The 19,900-nt window shown below is 39.9% G+C and overlaps 2 protein-coding genes across 3 annotated transcripts in view; one reads left to right on the top strand and one right to left on the bottom strand.

Moving 5' to 3' along the window:
• Nucleotides 1–2,680, bottom strand: part of LOC124785296 (WD repeat-containing protein 20) — a 63,069-nt gene extending 60,389 nt beyond the window's left edge. For both annotated transcript variants that reach the window (XM_047254169.1, XM_047254168.1), the window contains exons 1-2: nt 2,426–2,680; nt 2,061–2,243 (exon numbers count right to left, since the gene is read on the bottom strand). In XM_047254169.1, the coding sequence (XP_047110125.1) occupies nt 2,061–2,243; nt 2,426–2,680 (438 nt within the window). The remainder of the gene's footprint in view (nt 1–2,060; nt 2,244–2,425) is intronic.
• The window catches only part of LOC124785280 (U3 small nucleolar RNA-associated protein 25 homolog), a 99,668-nt gene continuing 82,382 nt past the window's right edge, over nt 2,615–19,900 (top strand). Inside the window, exon 1 of the mRNA XM_047254167.1 lies at nt 2,615–3,290. Within this exon, the coding sequence (XP_047110123.1) occupies nt 2,823–3,290 (468 nt within the window). The 5' untranslated portion in view covers nt 2,615–2,822. The remainder of the gene's footprint in view (nt 3,291–19,900) is intronic.

Genomic DNA, 19,900 nt, shown 5'->3' with positions numbered 1-19,900 from the left:
GTAGGTGTTGGAGCTAGAGACATGGGACATTCCATTTCAGAAACTGTTGGGCATTTCATTATATCGAGATCCACAGTGTCAAGAGTGCGCTGAGAATACCAAATATCAGGCATTCCCTTTCACCACAGACAACGTGGTGGGCGATCGCCTTCACCTAACAACCGAGAGCAGCAGCGTTTGCACAGACTTGGCAAGCAACATTGTGTGAAATGCCGAGCAAAAGGGACTCTGACAATATTAAAAGGTAGCCCATGACTTGTCACCTCAGTGTGTTTTGCACATTGGGTGAAGTAGTTGTGCCATGGCCATCTATCCGAAGGGTCTCAATAATTCTGAGATAATGTGGTCTGCTCCAAACAGGGGCAACAAATTTATCAGGCAAACATATGTGCTGCCTGCAATGAAATATCCTTCCTAGATGCCTCCAAAATGGTAGCATGAAGTTTATGCTCACCTGATTTTGGAAGGAAACAGCTGCTGGGAGCTGAAATAAGTGCTATTGACCCAGAACACTGCACAGTTCAATATACTGTATGATCAAAAAGTGGAGACTGTGGTTTACGAGATGTCTGCCAATGGAATTAAATGAAAACTACGTGAACTTAAAATTTTACTTTTTGATAAGTTAATATACTTTTATATACTTAGGTTTATGATTCTTGTGGTGATTTGTCTCTCAAGTTGAAAGCTTGCTCTTCCAATATACATCAGTTTTAATGTAAGCAGATTTTCAAGTGACTAATATTATACATGTGGTTGAGCTATATTATTTTCTTATATTGTTACATAACAAACTGCATACCCCTCTTCCACTAGGTTACGTATAAAATTAAAGAAACCTTAACCATACTTATTTTACTACAACAAAGTTTTCTTCTTTACTGGTTTAAAACATAGGCATTAGATGCACAATGTTTCCTTCTAAACATAAGAAACACGCACTAAGACTTAATTTCTTCACTAGTATCCTGATTTAAACTACATTCATTTGCAGAATGGACGAAAATTGGTGTCAACTTATCTCCAATGACAGTAACAAAAATCACAATAGATATGGATATAGATTTACTTTTCATTGCAATTGATCTGTAGCAAGGAGATCCTCAGGGATGTGGTACATGTTAGGAAACAAGAATACATGATATATATTTACAAAATAACAGATATGCTAATGTGCTTTCCACACATCCCAAAGGAAATTGCTCTTGTGGATGTAGAATTATTTAAAAAATTCTTAAGCATATTTACCTTTACAAGGATATAATACCTGCCACAAGATAGAAAGTGTCCCATACACTTAGGTGCACGTAACAATTTTGTGGCTACTTTACTCATATATCATCAAATAAAAAAATTAAATAAAATATATTTTGCAATACTTATTTACAATGGTCAGATTACTGCACAAGATTTGTCCTGAAGTCAGAGTGTATGCAATGTTCATGTTATGTGATATTATTAACAACATATGCATCAAGCGGTTCTGCTACGAAATTAACCAACGAATACAATGAATTTGGTCACCAGTAAATCCTTAAAACTCTTCTCAAACTGAGCTTTATTGTTAGTTAAGATTTTCTTGGCTGCTGGCATGCTATTGAAAATGTGTATTGCTGAATAGTGGACACCTTTCTGAATCACTATTAAGTGACTTTAAATCTTTATGAAAGTTATTCTTCTTTCTAGTAATTACGACATGAACTGAGCTGTTGACCAAGCTACTATTAAACGTAGTAACAGGGGATTTTGCAACAGAGAAAAACAAGTACAATGAATACGCAATCAAAGTAAAAGATTCTACGGTGGAAGGAAGCTAGATGAACATGAGATATCTTCATACATAAAAGGCACGATTACAAATACCCGTTTGAATTGGAAATATCACCCAGCCATAACATTTTATCCATAGTAATGAATCTTCACAATATTACCCAACTTGAGTCACATGTAAACATTCACAAAACTGGTTGAATTACAATCACGATTTATTAATGGAGAACAACATCCTAAAAATAATAAGTGGCTATACAACTATTTTAGAATAAAATGTAATATCATACCTCTTCATTATATAGTTTACTCAGTTCTTTCTTGATAGGGTCTATGAGCTGAATTTGCCCAGTGGAGAAACCGATTACCAGGGAAACACTGTCGGGTGTCATTGTAACGACGTTAAAATCGTGGCACGTTGGGTTTGTTCCTTTATACATCTTCTTATCTACGGGCTTCGTGAGATCTGCTGCCTACAATCCAATTTCATTCAGTAAATTAGAAAGAACAGTAGATAATCTACAGGACCAAACATATCGTTAGGTTATGTTGATCGCCGTTTTAAGTTTACAAATTACTAGCAGCTACGAAATGACTTTGAAGAGCCTATATCGAGGAATAATGTGAATAACCTACAGTATATTTATTGTCTTACCTTTTTAACACCTTTATAAACATAAACATAAAGTTCCCTGCCAAAATTGAAACAAATCCTGTCACCGTTGCCACTTGGATCAGGCAACGTAACAAACGACACACGAACAGCAGCATTGCCTTGATTGTTGGTATAACCGACCCTGGTGGGTCTTGAATATTCCGAAAGGGTCATCAATCTGTAAGTTCCTTCCCTTGTTATAAACTGTGTTTTTAACTCATCCTTTCCCCCACCATCTTGCACCGCCATTTTCATTCACCGCAGATTTTGGCAGTGGGGATAGCTATTCGATTCATCGTTGGTCGACAGTTGAACTTGTCTGCTAAATTACGACAGAAAATTTGACTGTCTTTGTTGACATTGTGTAAAGTTGTTGTACCACGTGAGTTTTAAGGTTATGGGTCGTGGGAGGCGCAAAGGTTCTTTTAACAAGAAGCGTGGTTCTCACCGAAAAAAGAAGTCTTTTTCCGAAAAGCATTTAAAAACATATTCGTCTGAGATTGTTACCCACGATACAAACAGCAAAAAACGGATAAACCACATTGCAGAAAGAAATGTTTCTTATGCGAAGACGAAGAAAAGTGTCAGATCTGAGGACATAAATATTGACAGTGGTTCAAGTGAGGAAGAAAATGATTACAGGCAACTACTTTCAACATTGAACGAAGTGAGTAATGCAGAAAGATTAGCAGTAGGAAGTGATGATGAGTTCATTAGCTCTGAGGAGGAAGGAACTCAGGAGAGCTCTCTGCCTGGCAGGGAAGTTTTCCTAAACAAAAACATAGCTTCCAAAGCTTCCAGCCAAATCATGGATCCAGAGAGGAAACACCCAGGCGACATTCCAAGCAGCCAAAACGCAAATGAGGTAAACATGCCCTTTAGTGCTCTTACATTGACATGAAATTTATTGTGCACGGTGTTTTACCCAGTGATGAGTATTTAAAAACAATTAAACTCATTGCCTAGGACTGAGTAACTGTTGTTTCACTTTTTGAATTTTATTATATATATGGAGACTATATGCTAATAATGAGTGAAGGATTAGAAGTTGTTGAGAGCACTTAAGATTCATTCATAAATATCACTACTGGTTTTCCATCTCATTTTGGATGCTCTCGAAAGGAGGAGCATCAATGTTCAGCAATTATGCTTGCCTACACTGTTTGAATTTTTTTCTTGAATGCTCCTGTGCTTTTCTTGATAAACATGAAGTTCCTTACCACAACTGAAACAAATCCACAAATAGCCATTGCTATCTGGCTAAGATTACATGACAAATGCCTTGATTGTTGGAATAACAAAAACAAGCCACACCGTACACGTATGCTGCTGAAGGGTTCATAGAGAGCAGCCCCACATGTACTGCACATTAATTAATTAAGTAATCCATTATGTTCTGTAGATCCTACAAGGAGAACCTTCACAGAAATGGAAGAAGCAACTGTGTCATAATTTCTACTCCCATTGAGAGAAATCAGTCATTGAATCAGGCAGCATTGATTTCAGTGTATAATCATGTCTGAGTGTGATAGTGCCCCCTCACCCCTGTGATATCTAGAATAAATGTTGTTTTAACAGATTGTTACAACTGTTGCTCAATATTTTTTCACACCATATTTAATGCATATTTATTTGCGAAAGCAAGAATTCAAGAAAAGCTTGTAGATAACTGACAGATATGTGACAAGTATTTTGATACATTTTATGTAAGTACATCATACATAAAGTACGAAAAATACGGAGGGAAGGGGAGCACTTCATAGTAACCTTTACCCATTTCTGCTACAGCTATTTTCTGAACACTCCTGTTTCATTTGCATTGCATTTGCTTTTGTGAATATTTTAGATAAAACACAAACATCTGGGGCACTTCATAAGTTACCCATTTCTGCCACAGCTCTTTTCTGAAAAATCTTGTTTCTTTTGCATTACTACAACTGTTCATTTTGTGTTTAATTTGAAGGAAGCCCTTCTTAATAGTAAAATTTGTTTTAGTTTTGTTCTTAGTCCGTTGTACTTTTACCCCTTTTTTAGATCCTTGTAGTGAGTGCTTTGTCCTCTTTGGTGCAAGTATGTATTTCTTTTGTGTTAGCTATATGCAATCAATTTTTTTGAAGTGAATTGTTGACATGTCACATACTATTGTTAAAATGATCCATGGGCAAATAGATGAATGAATTTTTTGTGCATAGTTGTGTGTTTTCCTTTTTTAATAACTGCCTTGATGATTTTAACAATGCTAATGGAGATGAAATCTCTACTCTTGACTGCAACTTGTCCTCAGAATTAGATAGAACTCTCTCCTCCTAACAAAAGATACTTTAATCCCATGGTTTAACCATAATTTCTACCTATCACACTCAATTTGTGCATTGCTTGTAAACAAGCGAATTGGCACAGTATTGTTAGTCTTCGTTACTGCTGAATAGCAATTATAAAACATTCATGAGTCACATTTACCTGAAATGAATGGAGACAGAGTTTCTACATGAATCTAGATCTGTGGAAATCGGGTGTCAGGCAGAGATTTGTCAGCCTGCTTAGCTGAGTGGTAACATGCTTGCCTCCCATGCAGCGGGCCCGGGTTCAATTCCTGGCCGGGTTGGAGATTTTCTCCTCTCGTGGACTGGGTGTTGTGTTGTACTCATCAACATTTCATCCTCATTACCAACATGCAAGTCACGCAATGTGGCGTCAGCTGAAATAAGACTTGCACTCGGCACCAAACTTCCCTGGATGGGGCCTCCTGGCCAAAAATGCCACATCATCATTTCAGTTTCATGAGAGAAAGTAAATAAAAGAAAATAATATCAGCTTTTATTCACAAATGTGGTTTTTATTTAAAGCGTGGTGCATTTTGAATCCTGCAGTCCAATCATCAAGTCTGTAACATATTATTTTGTCATTATTTTTGTGTGTAGATGGAGGTCTGCTGGGCATCTTACCTAAAAGAAACAACATTTTTTTCTGAAAGGTTATAGTCTCTCCTTTATGTTTTATAAAAGTAAATCAGTTTAGGCTCCAACAATTACACCTAAGGACAACATAAAGTCCTTGAGTAACAGATGTCAACTGATGGTGCTAATGAAGTTGACTCAGAAGGGAAGGGCCTCAGGTACAGCTAACCGATTCAGCACATATTTGATAAGTCACTTATGTATGAACCCTGCCTCCCAAACCCATTTTTCAGTAAGTCAACCTTAATGTTCATTATGTACAGTCAACTCAAAGTTGATGGGGTTGATAGATAATTGGGTAGTTGTCATCATCATATATGGGGTCTGCAAATGCATATTCTCCTAGAAATTGAGGAAAGACACTTTTATGACTACCATTTAAATACCTGTAAGGCAAAAAGTGTCACTGGTTTAGCAACCAAGACATCTGGCTGTTGTGCTTCTGGAAACCTGGCAGAATTGCACAACCATGTGGATGCAGTATTTTTTTAGTATAAACCTAGTCTGTTTTACACCAGAGGTTTGGAAGGAAAGATGTAGTTGTGTAAAAATTGGATTCATTAGATGTTATTGGTGCTGTGAGTGTATGTGGTTTGAACGTTTCTATAACAATTACCATCCATGTAATTCTTTGAAGTGGAGTATGAACCTGTAACAGAGTGAGTGATAGAGCTGTAGGGGTGACCGTTGGTGGGGTGGAAATTCCCACTAATTTCTCAGGTTGTAGAGTGAGGACCCTACCAGCATTGTTAAATGTAACAAAACAATATCCAAAATTATGCCATTAATTACTGAAAGTAAAAGTTGTTGCTGCTACTTCTGTGCTGACTGGCACCTACGTAATTCGGAGAACAATCTGCTGAATCCAATAGTGGACGCTGCTGAGGGTGCTGGATCAGCTTTGAGTGGAAGTTGATGACTCCCTGATGTGGCAGTTTCATTGCCCATTGGTGAAACAGGCATGGTCTACAGCAGCTTTATTTTTTGATATGGTGGTGAGCATGATGATGTGTTTTGATTCACATGCCATTTCGGGAAGATCTCGATCCATTTCAGATCACTGCCCAAGTTGTCTGCTCTGGTGGTCTGTGATATCAGATGCCAAGTAGTTCTGCTGAATGCTGAACCTGGCACACTGGTATGCTAGGCCTTCAGACATGTGCAACGATGGAGTTTAGGGCAGTTTCCACCATGGACCAGAGATGTTTTGGTAGATCCTCTGTCTGCCCATCAGTGCTGGCTGCTGTGCTGATGTCAGTACTGGATGCTGGATTTCATTGGCTGTAGCTTTGGATCGCTGATCATCTTGCAGGACAGCAAGTGCAAGACCAACACTAGAATAGTGTCACAAACAAGATGTTATCATACCCTAACCAGAGAATCAAGTACGAATGATGTGAATGCCACCAATCCTACTGATCATGTGCCAGATGCTAGTGGTGGAGGAGTCTTTATGTCAATGAGGAGGGGCCTCTGCTCTATGACATCATTCAAAATGACTAATGACTGAATTTATTCTTCTCTTTCAGAGTTGTCAGTGATCTTCGATTCCTCTGTATTTGCTTAGCAAATTTTGTTACAGGGTCTTTATTGTTTAGTCGAACTCTTGAGTCATTTTTGCACCCTACCAAGTGTGTAAAGTGATTGGCGACTCCATAGATGGCTGTGTGCACAACGACCATATACATAAAATTAGAAGGAAGGGCAACGTTGGCCATAATTTTGATGGTTTATTGACAGCCAAATCGATTTTCAATCACATAATGATCATTTTCAGTGCTGTAGTGTACAAATTAAAACTCATAGGCACTGGTGTCAAGTTGTTGTCAGTAACCAAAGCTATGAAACATCCACAATTGTACGCTACAGCACTGAAGATGATTATTATGTGACTGAAAATCGATTTTGCTGTCAATAAATCGTCGAAATTACAGCCAACGCTGACCTTCCTTCTAATTAACTCAAGTGGTTTGGTCCAGAGTGTTCTGGCTACTTTCTGCTAAGTTGCTCACAGTCTCTGTTAAGAGTGGCAAGGTGGCTGTTTTGCCTGAACCATTAACAGAGTTGGAGTGTTTACTCTTTCTGGCTGGCCGCTGCCTGCACTTTTGTGTGGGTGATTGACGCTAGCTGTTAGAACTTAGAAAAATATGTACTCCCATGTTCCCTTATGAGTTTTGTTGTGTAACATTTCCATTCACTTTAATAAAATTCATCCTGAATTTTACCCTTTTCTGTCTGTTTGGTTAACTATCTTACACAGTTACATTTACTTTGAACATTTTGTTCGTTTGGTCACAAAATATCTTATTGTAGTTCAACATTATTTTTCTAGGTTGCGTCTATTCACATTATACCTAACAGTTAATCAGTATGAATACATTTCAAAGCAATTTCATGAATTGTTGTTCCCTTTCCATGATTTACTCTCTTCTTGAGGCAAAAGTAGACTACACAAATACGAGGGCTGTTCAGAAAGTAACCTCCGGTTGATTTAAAAAAATACACCAAGTTAAATAAAAATATTTTAACATATACATCTTACAACTACATCTTTGCACTATTTTTCTACATAGTCTCCATAGCGATTGAGGCACTTATCGTATCTCTTCACAAGGTTTGAAATTCCTTCTGCATAAAAATCACCCGCTTGTGCCTGGAGCCAGCCTGTGACCGCATCTTTGAGCTCTTCGTCGTCATCAAACCGCTGTGACCCGAGCCATTTCTTCAAATGCATGAAGAGGTGATAATCACTTGGCGCCAGGTCTGGGCTGTAAGGTGGATGGTTGATAACGTCCCACTTGAAGGACTCAAGAAGGGCCGTTGTTCTGCGAGCAGAGTGAGGACAGGCGTTATCGTGCAAAAAAACGGTACCGGAAGTCAGCATACCACGGCGTTTGTTCTGTATAGCCCGTCGTAACTTTTTTATTGTTTCACAGTACACGTCTTGATTAATGGTCGTACCACGTTCCACGAATTCAACCAACAACACCCCTTTGGCATCCCAAAACACCGTTGCCATCAGTTTTCTGGCAGAAAAATCTTGCGAGGCTTTTCTTGGTTTGGTAGGCGAATTTGAATGTGCCCACATCTTTGATTGTTCTTTTGTCTCAGGGTTCACGTACTTAATCCAGGTTTCGTCACCGGTCACGATTCTGTTTGACAATGGTTCTCCTTCGTCCTCATAACGTGACAGAAAGTCTAATGCAGAGGCCATTCTTTGAGTTTTGTGGTGGTCGGTAAGAATTTTGGGCACCCATCGTACACAGAACTTACGGTAACCCAATCTTGCTGTCACTATCTCGTACAAGAGAGTCTTAGAAATCTGTGGAAAACCAGTAGACAACTCCGACATTGAGAAACGTCGATTTTCACGAACTTTTGCATCAACTGTCTGAACGAGTTCGTCAGTCACCAATGAGGGTCTACCACTCCTCTCTTCATCATGAACGTTTTCTCGTCCACTTTTAAATAAACGTACCCATTCATGGACAACTCCTTCATTCATAACTCTTGGTCCGTACACGGCACAAAGCTTACGATGAATAGCTGCTGCAGAATATCCTTTGGCTGTAAAAAACCTTATGACAGCACGCACTTCACATTTGGCGGGGTTTTCTATTGCAGCACACATTTCAAACTGCCACAAAAACTAAACTAGCGCAGGTACGACGTTCACTCGACCACGGCTTGATGCCGACTGACCTGTTGAGTGCGTGAACGCACAGATGGCGTCGCTACTCCCCCCACAACCCGCACTGTGACCAGTCGGAGGTTACTTTCTGAACCGCCCTCGTAAAAGCTAGTATTACCATAACACTAGTGGTTGATAACTCTAACTTTGCCATACCTGTCTTATTATTGTAACAATTGACTGATACTGTCTTTGGCAAAACACAGAATATAATTAGTGACTGCCAGTACCCTGAAAATGTAGCTGCAGCATTGATACTCCTTTTTTGGAGTTGCTAGTCTCCCATCGGGCGCCTCCCCAGGTGGCGGATTGGAGAATGTTCACCAGATATGGTGGACACCGAAGAAATAAAATACCCGAGGCAGACCAAAACTAGCGAAACAATAACCGCTGCCTTGCAGTTGGGAGTTTGGTCTCCAAAGGTTAAGGGAAGAAAACCCTGAGTAAAAATCACCCATCCCCTGGTAGGGGTTGACAGCCCGCACTGTAAAAAACAACTGTTACGAAACTTCTACAAAGTAAAGTCAGATGGATGAAGGAAGACAGACCTGGCATGGAAAAGGACAAAGAGGACGGAATACATGTAAATAAAGGAGGGAAAAATAGGAAGAAGAGAAATATAAGGTGTAGATCAGATCTATATATTGGTACTTGGAATGTGAGATCCCTATATTGACCAGGAACACTGAAAGTAATGCTGGATCAAATAATGAGGTTGAAGCAAAGTATAATAGCACTGCAAGAAATTAGATGGACAGGAGAGGAGTTTTAGAAAAGAAAGAGGCGAATATATTCTATAGCTGCAGTGAAAGAAATCACCAGCTGAGGACAGGATTTGTTGTACACCATCAATTAAAGCATTTGGTAATAGGGTTTACACCCATTAGTCCAAGATTATCAACACTCAGGATAAAGGGGAAATTCTTTAACTACTCCATAGTTAATACCCATGCACCAACAGAAGAATCCGAAGAAGAAGAGAAAGAAGTATTTTATGAATCTTCGGAAAGAGTATATGAGTGCCCAGGGCATGATATTAAAATAATAACTGGAGACCATAACGCTCAGGTGGGGAAAGAACAGATTTATAGACCAATAATTGGCCCCCACAGCAAACAAGCAACAAGTAATGAGAACGGAACAAGGCTTATACTCTTCACAGCATCTAGAAATATGGTAATAGGATCAACACTGTTTCTACATAAAGACATACAGAAGGAGACATGTAGCTCACCAGATGGAAACACAGTAAACCAGATCAACCATGTGTTGATAGATCTGAGACACAAATCGGACTTATTGTACGTGTGGAGTCTCAGAGGCCCAAACATAGATACAGATCATTTTCTGGTATGGGCACGGGTGAGGGCAAGAATATCTAACACAGCAAAAGGAGACCGACCTAGGGCACAGAAATATAATATATCAACTTTAGAATCAGTGGAAGTAAGAGAACAGAATCAAGAGAAGATAACTTGGATTCTGGAAAACGCTGGAGAATATAACAATATTGAAGATCAGTGGGAAGCGATAAAAATGACAGTGGAGACATCGGCAAGAGAGACACTTGGAACTGGGACAAGACAAGTAAGACCATCATGGTTTGATACTGAATGCGAAATAGTAACTGAAGAAAAGAACAAAGCATATGGAAGGACACTCTGATCACGCTGTACAAGGAGGATAGTAGAAGAATACAAAGGAAAACGGAGGATTGAAAAGAGGACTCACCAAAGAAAAAAGAGATAATGGATGAAAGCAAGTGTCAAAGAAATAGAGCTCACGAGAAGCAAAAATGAAATAATAAAATTCTATAGAGAGGTGAATGCGGCATGGAAGCCTTTTGGTAGCAAAACAAGCTTAATAAAAGATGAGACAGGGAATATAATAAGTGAAGGGAAGGGAATATGCGAAAGATGGCACAGGTATTTTGATAGTCTCCTCAACCCTAGAATAACTATACCAGAGAACCCAACAGACACGAATGGGGAAGAGGACCCAGACAACAACACTACCCCACCAAATATAGAAGAAGTGAAAACTGCCATGAAGAAATTGAAAAACAACAAGGCGGCAGGGACAGATTGTATCCCAGCAGAACTGTGTAAGCAAGGAGGCAGAGAGCTGGAACAAAGCCTTCTGAAAATGGTCACCAGAATAAGGGAAGAGGAGGAAATGCCCCAACAATGGAAAGAGGGTTCATATGTCCCATATATAAGAAAGGAGATAAGATGGAGTGTGGCAATTACAGAGGGATCACACTACTTAATTTGGGATATAAAATACTCTGTAATATACTATTCGACAGAATACTCCTGATCATACAGAGGGAGATGGGGCCCTACCAATGCAGATTCCTTCCTGGGAAGTCAACTATGGAGTAAATATTCACCTTAAGACAAATCCTGGAAAAAACAAATGAATACGGAGTTGGCACTCATCACCTCTTTATAGATTTCAAAGCAGCTTATGATAGCATAAATAGAGATCAGTTATATAAAGCTCTAGATTAACTGGGAAGCTCTAGAAAGTTGGTAAGGCTGGTGAGAATGACAGTGAGCGAAACACAAGGTAGTGTAAGAATAGCAGGAATGATGTCCAATACATTGAGTATTAAAAATGGAGTGCGAGAAGGGGATGCATTGGCATGCCTTCTCTTTAATGCCACCCTGGAGAAGGTGATGAGAAACGCAAACCTTCTGAATAGGGGAACGATCTTCTATAAATCAGTGCAGATACTGGCCTATGCAGATGACATAGATATGATAGCAAGAACCCAAAAAGCAATGGAAGAGACATTTACAGCTCTTGAACAGGTCAGTAGGAACATGGGGTTAATTATTAATGAACAAAAAACAAAATATGCCAAATGCAATAACGATGGGCAATTATACATTTGAGAGAGTTGAACATTTCAAGTACCTGGGCTCGACAGTTACACATCTAAATGATACCTCCTATGAAATTAAGCAGAGATTAATACTAGCCAGCAGAGCCTATTTTGCCCTTACAAGACATCTATTCTCAAGGCTCCTGACTCATACCACGAAATTAACTAACAAGGGGAGGCCGCCAATTGTGAAATTCAGATTCGATTCATACTGCGCATAATAAAAGCTCATGGCCAGATGTGTAATGTGGCAAAGCACCAAGATGCACTTCTCAGCCGTTGTCGAGAAAATCGACAGTTAAAAGAAACCGTTGCTGTGAAATACTCTCTACGATTAATAATTTTCCACAGCGTCGTGGCGCAGCGGTAAGCGCTCGGGTTTGTATTTCGAAGGTCGCCGGAACGAATCTCGCACCATGCAACTTTTTTTTTATTATTTGTTTTTTGTAATTCAGATATATATATATAATTTCCCGGCAATCAGTTGCAACAATTATGCATATAATAAGTTGTTGAAAGTCGTTTGTCGTGGAAAAACTGGTGACTTCGATCATCATTATGTTTTCCGCAGACAAAGTTGTATTTCACAAATGTTATTAATTGTCTTCAAATGTTAACCACGTATAAGTTAACGGAAGACGTAGAAACGATATTCCGAAACGAATACGTATAACGTAAGTCAAACGTTCGAATAAGAAATGAGACCCCACGAACACAAATTCGCTGTGGCAGGTATGAAATATAAACTCCGTTACTCGCCCGTTACACTTTAAGGACAGATGTTGAATGGGCCGAAACGAGCCACCGCAGTAACAGCGTAGTTGCCTGCTAACTTCGAAAGGAGGTAGATATGGTCCCAAGCGCAACTTATAACATCGTCGAAAATCAGTGCGGACGGGAGAGTTTTGGTACACCCTGTTAAAAAAAAAAAAAAAAAAAAACGGAAAAATGGAGGCGGTACAATTGGAGAGCGATCCGCCTTCACCAACATGCATAAGCAATTCATTAATAAATATATATATATATATATATATATATATATATATATATATATATGAATTACAAAAAACTAATAATAAAAAAAATTGCATGGCGCGAGATTCGATCCGGCGACCTTCGGATTACGAACCCGAGCGCTTACCGCTGCGCCACGACGCTGTAGAAAACTATTAATCGTAGAGATTGTTTCACCGCAACGGTTTCTTTTAATTGTCGATATTCTCGACAACGGCTGAGAAGTGCACAGTATGAATCGAATCTGAATTTCACAATTGGCGGCCTCCCCTTGTTAAGTATAAATCACTTATACGACCAGTGCTTACATATGCGTCTGAAGCCTGGACCTTAATAACTAAAGATATTGAAACACTGGATGCATTTGATAGATAGGTAGGTAGACAAATTATCGGCCCAATCTGTGAAAGAGGAAGATGGAGGAGGAGTTACAACCATGAGTTTTATATCATATACAAAGACCAACCCATCAGAAGGATAGTGAAATCATCCAGACTGAGGTGGGTGGGACATGTGGCTCCCATGAATGATACAGAACTACCAAAAAGAATATTACAAGGAAAGCCAGGAGGGCAAAGAGGATGTGGTCGACCAAGAGCCAGATGGGAAGATGGAGTAATCAAAGATCTTAGGAAGATGGGCTATAGAAACTGGATAGTATTGGCCAAGGAACGAGAAAAACACGGAATATAATTAGTGACTGCCAGTCCCCGGAAAATGTGGCTGCGGCATTGATACTCCTTTTTTACAATCTGGAGCTTTGATATTCCCAAGAAACAACATAATTTTGCAAGGTTTTTGTGATCTGCATTGGACAGGTGGTGACTAATCTGCTATACAATTGCTAAGATCTGCTGTTGTCATGACAACATATGTATGTCTTTGTTAAGACACAAGTAACACTTCATTAGTTTGCAGTTGTACCGACATGATAATTTTCAATTTGACCAGATACGGAGGGATCATTAAACACTGGTATCGGGAATTGCAGCTGGAAACTGTATGTTAATATGTAGCTTGATCTTTATAAACCTTAAGTGTAGAAACAAGAAAGACAAATGCTATAGTACTTTCCACTAGTGGTGCAACATGTTGTCCGCCTGTTGGAAATTCCTTTCTGCTAGCTATAATCCCAGTAGAAATTGCAGTGGTGTTAACAATGTTGTACTTAACTGCCCATGTGTAGCAAAGTGTATTCCTTCTTGTTCTCTTTCAGTATCTATTCTTGCTTCTCACACACTATTCGCTAGTTTGCACAGTAATCTGGCTATTATCAGCTTCTCATCTAGCGTCCTCAACTGATTCTGCATTTTCCTTAAGTCTTTATTCAATGTTCCCATCATTCGTTTTGTATACTGTTGCAACTCAGTTGTTATTCTATACATTATTCGTTATATTCATCATTCCCTGATATTTCTAATTTGCGTCATATGCCAACTAACTGTTGTTTCTCTGTTCGTTGGCATTTGTTATTCTATTCCTGTTGTACTATTTAGATTTGTGATGTCATTCTTGTCTGGTATTCCAAATACTGTTTTTAATAATTTTCCAACAGAATCCTACCAACCGCTTTTCTTTTGTACCAGTGTGTCCGGATTTCTCTCTATCATCTACAGTAATTGAGCCTGAAGTTTTTTATAGCAAACTTCAATTCCTAACATTTGTTTTTTGCATCTGTTAGCATTTCCCCTTTTTCTGTTTCTGTAGTTACATTTATGAACATATTCTGCAAATGCCGAATTTCATTTCTTGCCTCCCAGATGTCAAACGTGAGTATTAACTACCACTTGTGCTGTGTGAGAAGTATGTCTGGTAGTGATAAAAACAAGATTACATTCTCCAGGGCTAGATTGTAATCGTTTATGATTCACATGCATGCAGGAATATTATACCCAAGATAATATGTTGTGATGTCATCTTACCAAGAGTCTCTTCCCTCTCTGTGCAAAAGGCACACCTCACAAAAAGCTGATGTAGCAAATTAAAAAAAAAAAAAAAAGTTAATCCAGGTTACCCAACACACAATTAAATCAATGCATTGCAATTTCAACACCTATCCTCAGCCCTAAACTCATACTGTATCCTCTGTTTTAACTCTCATTCCAGTGATAATTTCTGTTTCTGTGGTAATGGTGCAGGTATTTGTGGTAATGCATTAACTGTGTCCTTAAAAGGTTTAACTTGGATAACAACCGATATTTATGTTGGTAATTGCAACTTGACGTTGACCAGTAATATCATCCCCATTATCTGGTTGGGTCCTTGAAATTTTGTCCAGAATGTCTTTGTTTTACACTTTGGAGTATTATGGATTTTCTGAAAGAACCTATAGTCCTTTTATCAATAATGCAGTCAATGGTTGCACAATTTTCACAAAGTCTCTGACAGATTTTTGGTAATAATTTGCCAATCCAAAAAAATGATGACATTTGCTTAACTGTTTGTGGTCCTGAAAAAATCACATAGGCTACAGCCAAAGTGAGAATTGGATCTGTCCTCACTCTGTCTTACTAATAATGCCCAGGTAAATAACTTGTGGCTGGGCAAAGTGACATAGCAATACTTAAAGTCAATTGAGCTATCAAATACTTCACTTAGGTGTTGTATGCATTCATCTAGATCTTCAGAAAAAATGATGATTTCATCCAAATAGACAATGGTCTCTTTTTAATTATGTAATTTCAGAGGCTTTAATGGTCTCTTACATATATGATTTTATGTAGATCGACTGAAGCTGCAAGTGATAATTTGTACCAAGGCCGGGAATTGAGCCCGAGTCTCCTGTCTACTAGGCGGGTGCTTTAGCCACTAAGCAACTTTGGCACAGCGATTCACAAAACTGCATGGATTACCGTGGCATATTACCTCCTCAATTCAAATTCGCACTCCGCCCCAGTCTACTTTAAATTCACCCTCACACACGAACAGAATTGCCAAAGCTCTCCATGTTCTGGAATATCTCCTTTCTGGAATAGCTCCTCACAATCAAACATAAACGAGGGATCCAGTCTGAAACCCAAATGCAGGTCCTTATACAAATGACAGCTGACTAAAGATACTGGCCCGGGTGCACTTTGATGATGTAGCATCATGATGTTGCATACACTGACTGTCACATATTTACCATTTCTGCTTCGCAAAATTACAAATGAAGTTACTGTTCATTAATTACTTGATACTAAAAGAATACTACTGTCAGTAATTTTATTATCTTTAAATTACTTCAAACTATTGGCCTCAAAAGACACACACACACACACACACACACACACACACACACACACACACACACACAGAATGTTAGATAACAGCAGAACAGTGCAAAAAACATTGTATCATGTATATGTTCATAAATAGTTTTTTTTTTTTTATCTCACTATAGTACAGGGTTATTACAAATGATTGAAGCGATTTCACAGCTCTACAGTAACTTTATTATTCGAGATATTTTCACAATGCTTTGCCCACACATACAAAAACTCAAAAAGTTTTTTTAGGCATTCAGAAATGTTCGATATGTGCCCCTTTAGTGATTCGGCAGACATCAAGCCGATAATCAAGTTCCTCCCACACTCGACGCAGCATGTCCCCATCAATGAGTTCGAAAGCATCGTTGATGCGAGCTCACAGTTCTGGCACGTTTCTTGGTAGAGGAGGTTTAAACACTGAATCTTTCACATAACCCCACAGAAAGAAAACGCATGGGGTTAAGTCGGGAGAGTGTAGAGGCCATGACATGAATTGCTGATCATGATCTCCTCCACGACCGATCCATCGGTTTTCCAATCTCCTGTTTAAGAAATGCCGAACATCGTGATGGAAGTGCGGTGGAGCACCATCCTGTTGAAAGATGAAGTCGGTGCTGTCGGTCTCCAGTTGTGGCATGAGCCAATTTTCCAGAGTGTCCAGATACACGAGTCCTGTAACGTTTTTTTCGCAGAAGAAAAAGGGGCCTAAACTTTAAACCGTGAGATTGCACAAAACACATTAACTTTTGGTGAATTGCGAATTTGCTGCACGAATGCATGAGGATTCTCTACCGCCCAGATTCGCACATTGTGTCTGTTCACTTCACCATTAAGAAAAAATGTTGCTTCATCACTGAAAACAAGTTTCGCACTGAACGCATGCTCTTCCATGAGCTGTTGCAACAGCGCCGAAAATTCAAAGCGTTTGACTTTGTCATCGGGTGTCAGGGCTTGTGGCAATTGTAAACGGTAAGGTTTCTGCTTTAGCCTTTTCCGTAAGATTTTCCAAACTGTCGGCTGTGGTACGTTTAGCTCCCTGCTTGCTTTATTCGTCGACTTCCGCGGGCTACGCGTGAAACTTGCCCGCACGCGTTCAACCGTTTCTTCGCTCACTGCAGGCCGATCCCTTGATTTCCCCTTACAGAGGCATCCAGAAGCTTTAAACTGCGCATACCATCGCCGAATGGAGTTAGCAGTTGGTGGATCTTTGTTGAACTTCGTCCTGAAGTGTCGTTGCACTGTTATGACTGACTGATGTGAGTGCATTTCAAGCACGACATACGCTTTCTCGGCTCCTGTCGCCATTTTGTCTCACTGCGCTCTCGAGCGCTCTGGCGGCAGAAACCTGAAGTGCGGCTTCAGCCGAACAAAACTTTATGAGTTTTTCTAAGTATCTGTAGTGTGTCGTGACCATATGTCAATGAATGGAGCTACAGTGAATTTATGAAATCGCTTCAATCATTTGTAATAGCCCTGTATATTCAGTGTGAAACATTGTACTCCACATTCTGTCTTGCCACTAAATTTCATGTATACACTGAGGAACTGGAGTGTTCAGCTCCAAATATGAAATGAAGTACCCACAAAAAATTGTACAAGTCAAATGTACAACCCATAAAGTGGAATCGTCTGTCTTTCCTTCGCAGACACTTAATCAAAATTTGAGTTAGAAACTTGTTGTAAATGACAAGGGTAAATGAATTATCCTGAAAGAAATTTGTTTATTATTGCATAGTATTTTAATGAACTACTGCACATTCCATGATTTTTAAAGTATTATAATACATTTACACCTAATGGTTTGTAAAGTAGTTAACAGTAGACACTTCTCCACTGATACAGTGAGTTAACAAATTAAAAAAATTGTACAGAAAAATATTCTATGTTGTCTTCAGTTTCTTTAGATTAGATTTACTTTCATTCCAATTGATCCATAGTGAGGAGGTCCTCCAGGATGTAGAACATTTCCGAAAAACAATAATGCATGACAAATATTTACAACTAAAACAAATAAGCTAAAGTACCTTCCACAGGTCCCAAGTGTAATGATTTTATTTATATATATATAAAATAGAGGGAAACATTCCACGCGGGAAAAATATATTTAAAAACAAAGATGATGTGACTTACCATACGAAAGTGCTGGCAGGTCGATAGAAACATAAACAGACACATACACACACACAAAATTCAAGCTTTCGCAACAAACTGTTGCCTCATCAGGAAAGAGGGGAGGAGAGGGAAAGACGAAAGGAAGTGGATTTTAAGGGAGAGGGTAAGGAGTCATTCCAATCCCGGGAGCGGAAAGACTTACCTTAGGGGGAAAAAAGGACGGGTATACACTCGCGCGCGCACACACACACGCACACACACACACACACACACACACACACACACACACACACACATATCCATCCACACATATACAGACACAAGCAGACGTATTTAAAGACAAAGAGTTTGGGCAGAGATGTCAGTCGAGGCGGAAGTGCAGAGGCAAAGATGATGTTGAATGACAGGTGAGGTATGAGTGGCGGCAACTTGAAATTAGCGGAGATTGAGGCCTGGTGGGTAACGGGAAGAGAGGATATATTGAAGAGCAAGTTCCCATCTCCGGAGTTCCGATAGGTTGGTGTTGGTGGGAAGTATCCAGATAACCCGGACGGTGTAACACTGTGCCAAGATGTGCTGGCCGTGCACCAAGGCATGTTTAGCCACAGGGTGATCCTCATTACCAACAAACACTGTCTGCCTGTGTCCATTCATGCGAATGGACAGTTTGTTGCTGGTCATTCCCACATAGAAAGCTTCACAGTGTAGGCAGGTCAGTTGGTAAATCACGTGGGTGCTTTCACACGTGGCTCTGCCTTTGATCGTGCACACCTTCCGGGTTACAGGACTGGAGTAGGTGGTGGTGGGAGAGTGCATGGGACAGGTTTTACACCGGGGGCGGTTACAAGGATAGGAGCCAGAGGGCAGGGAAGGTGGTTTGGGGATTTCATAGGGATGAACTAACAGGTTACGAAAGTTAGGTGGACGGCGGAAAGACACTCTTGGTGGAGTGGGGAGGATTTCATGAAGGATGGATCTCATTTCAGGGCAGGATTTGAGGAAGTCGTATCCCTGCTGGAGAGCCACATTCAGAGTCTGGTCCAGTCCCGGAAAGTATCCTGTCACAAGTGGGGCACTTTTGTGGTTCTTCTGTGCGGGATTCTGGGTTTGAGGGGATGAGGAAGTGGCTCTGGTTATTTGCTTCTGTACCAGGTCGGGAGGGTAGTTGCGGGATGCGAAAGCTGTTGTCAGGTTGTTGGTGTAATGGTTCAGGGATTCCGGAATGGAGCAGATTCGTTTGCCACTAAGACCTAGGCTGTAGGGAAGGGACCGTTTAATGTGGAATGGGTGGCAGCTGTCATAATGGAGGTACTGTTGCTTGTTGGTGGGTTTGATGTGGACGGACGTGTGAAGCTGGCCATTGGACAGGTGGAGGTCAACGTCAAGGAAAGTGGCATGGGATTTGGAGTAGGACCATGTGAATCTGATGGAACCAAAGGAGTTGAGGTTGGAGAGGAAATTCTGGAGTTCTTCTTCACTGTGTGTCCAGATCATGAAGATGTCATCAATAAATCTGTACCAAACTTTGGGTTGGCAGGCCTGGGTAACCAAGAAGGCTCCCTC

The sequence above is a fragment of the Schistocerca piceifrons genome, chromosome 1 (assembly GCF_021461385.2).
Source record: "Schistocerca piceifrons isolate TAMUIC-IGC-003096 chromosome 1, iqSchPice1.1, whole genome shotgun sequence".
NCBI classification, from domain to species: domain Eukaryota; kingdom Metazoa; phylum Arthropoda; class Insecta; order Orthoptera; family Acrididae; genus Schistocerca; species Schistocerca piceifrons.
This window is presented reverse-complemented; position numbering and strand designations above follow the sequence as displayed.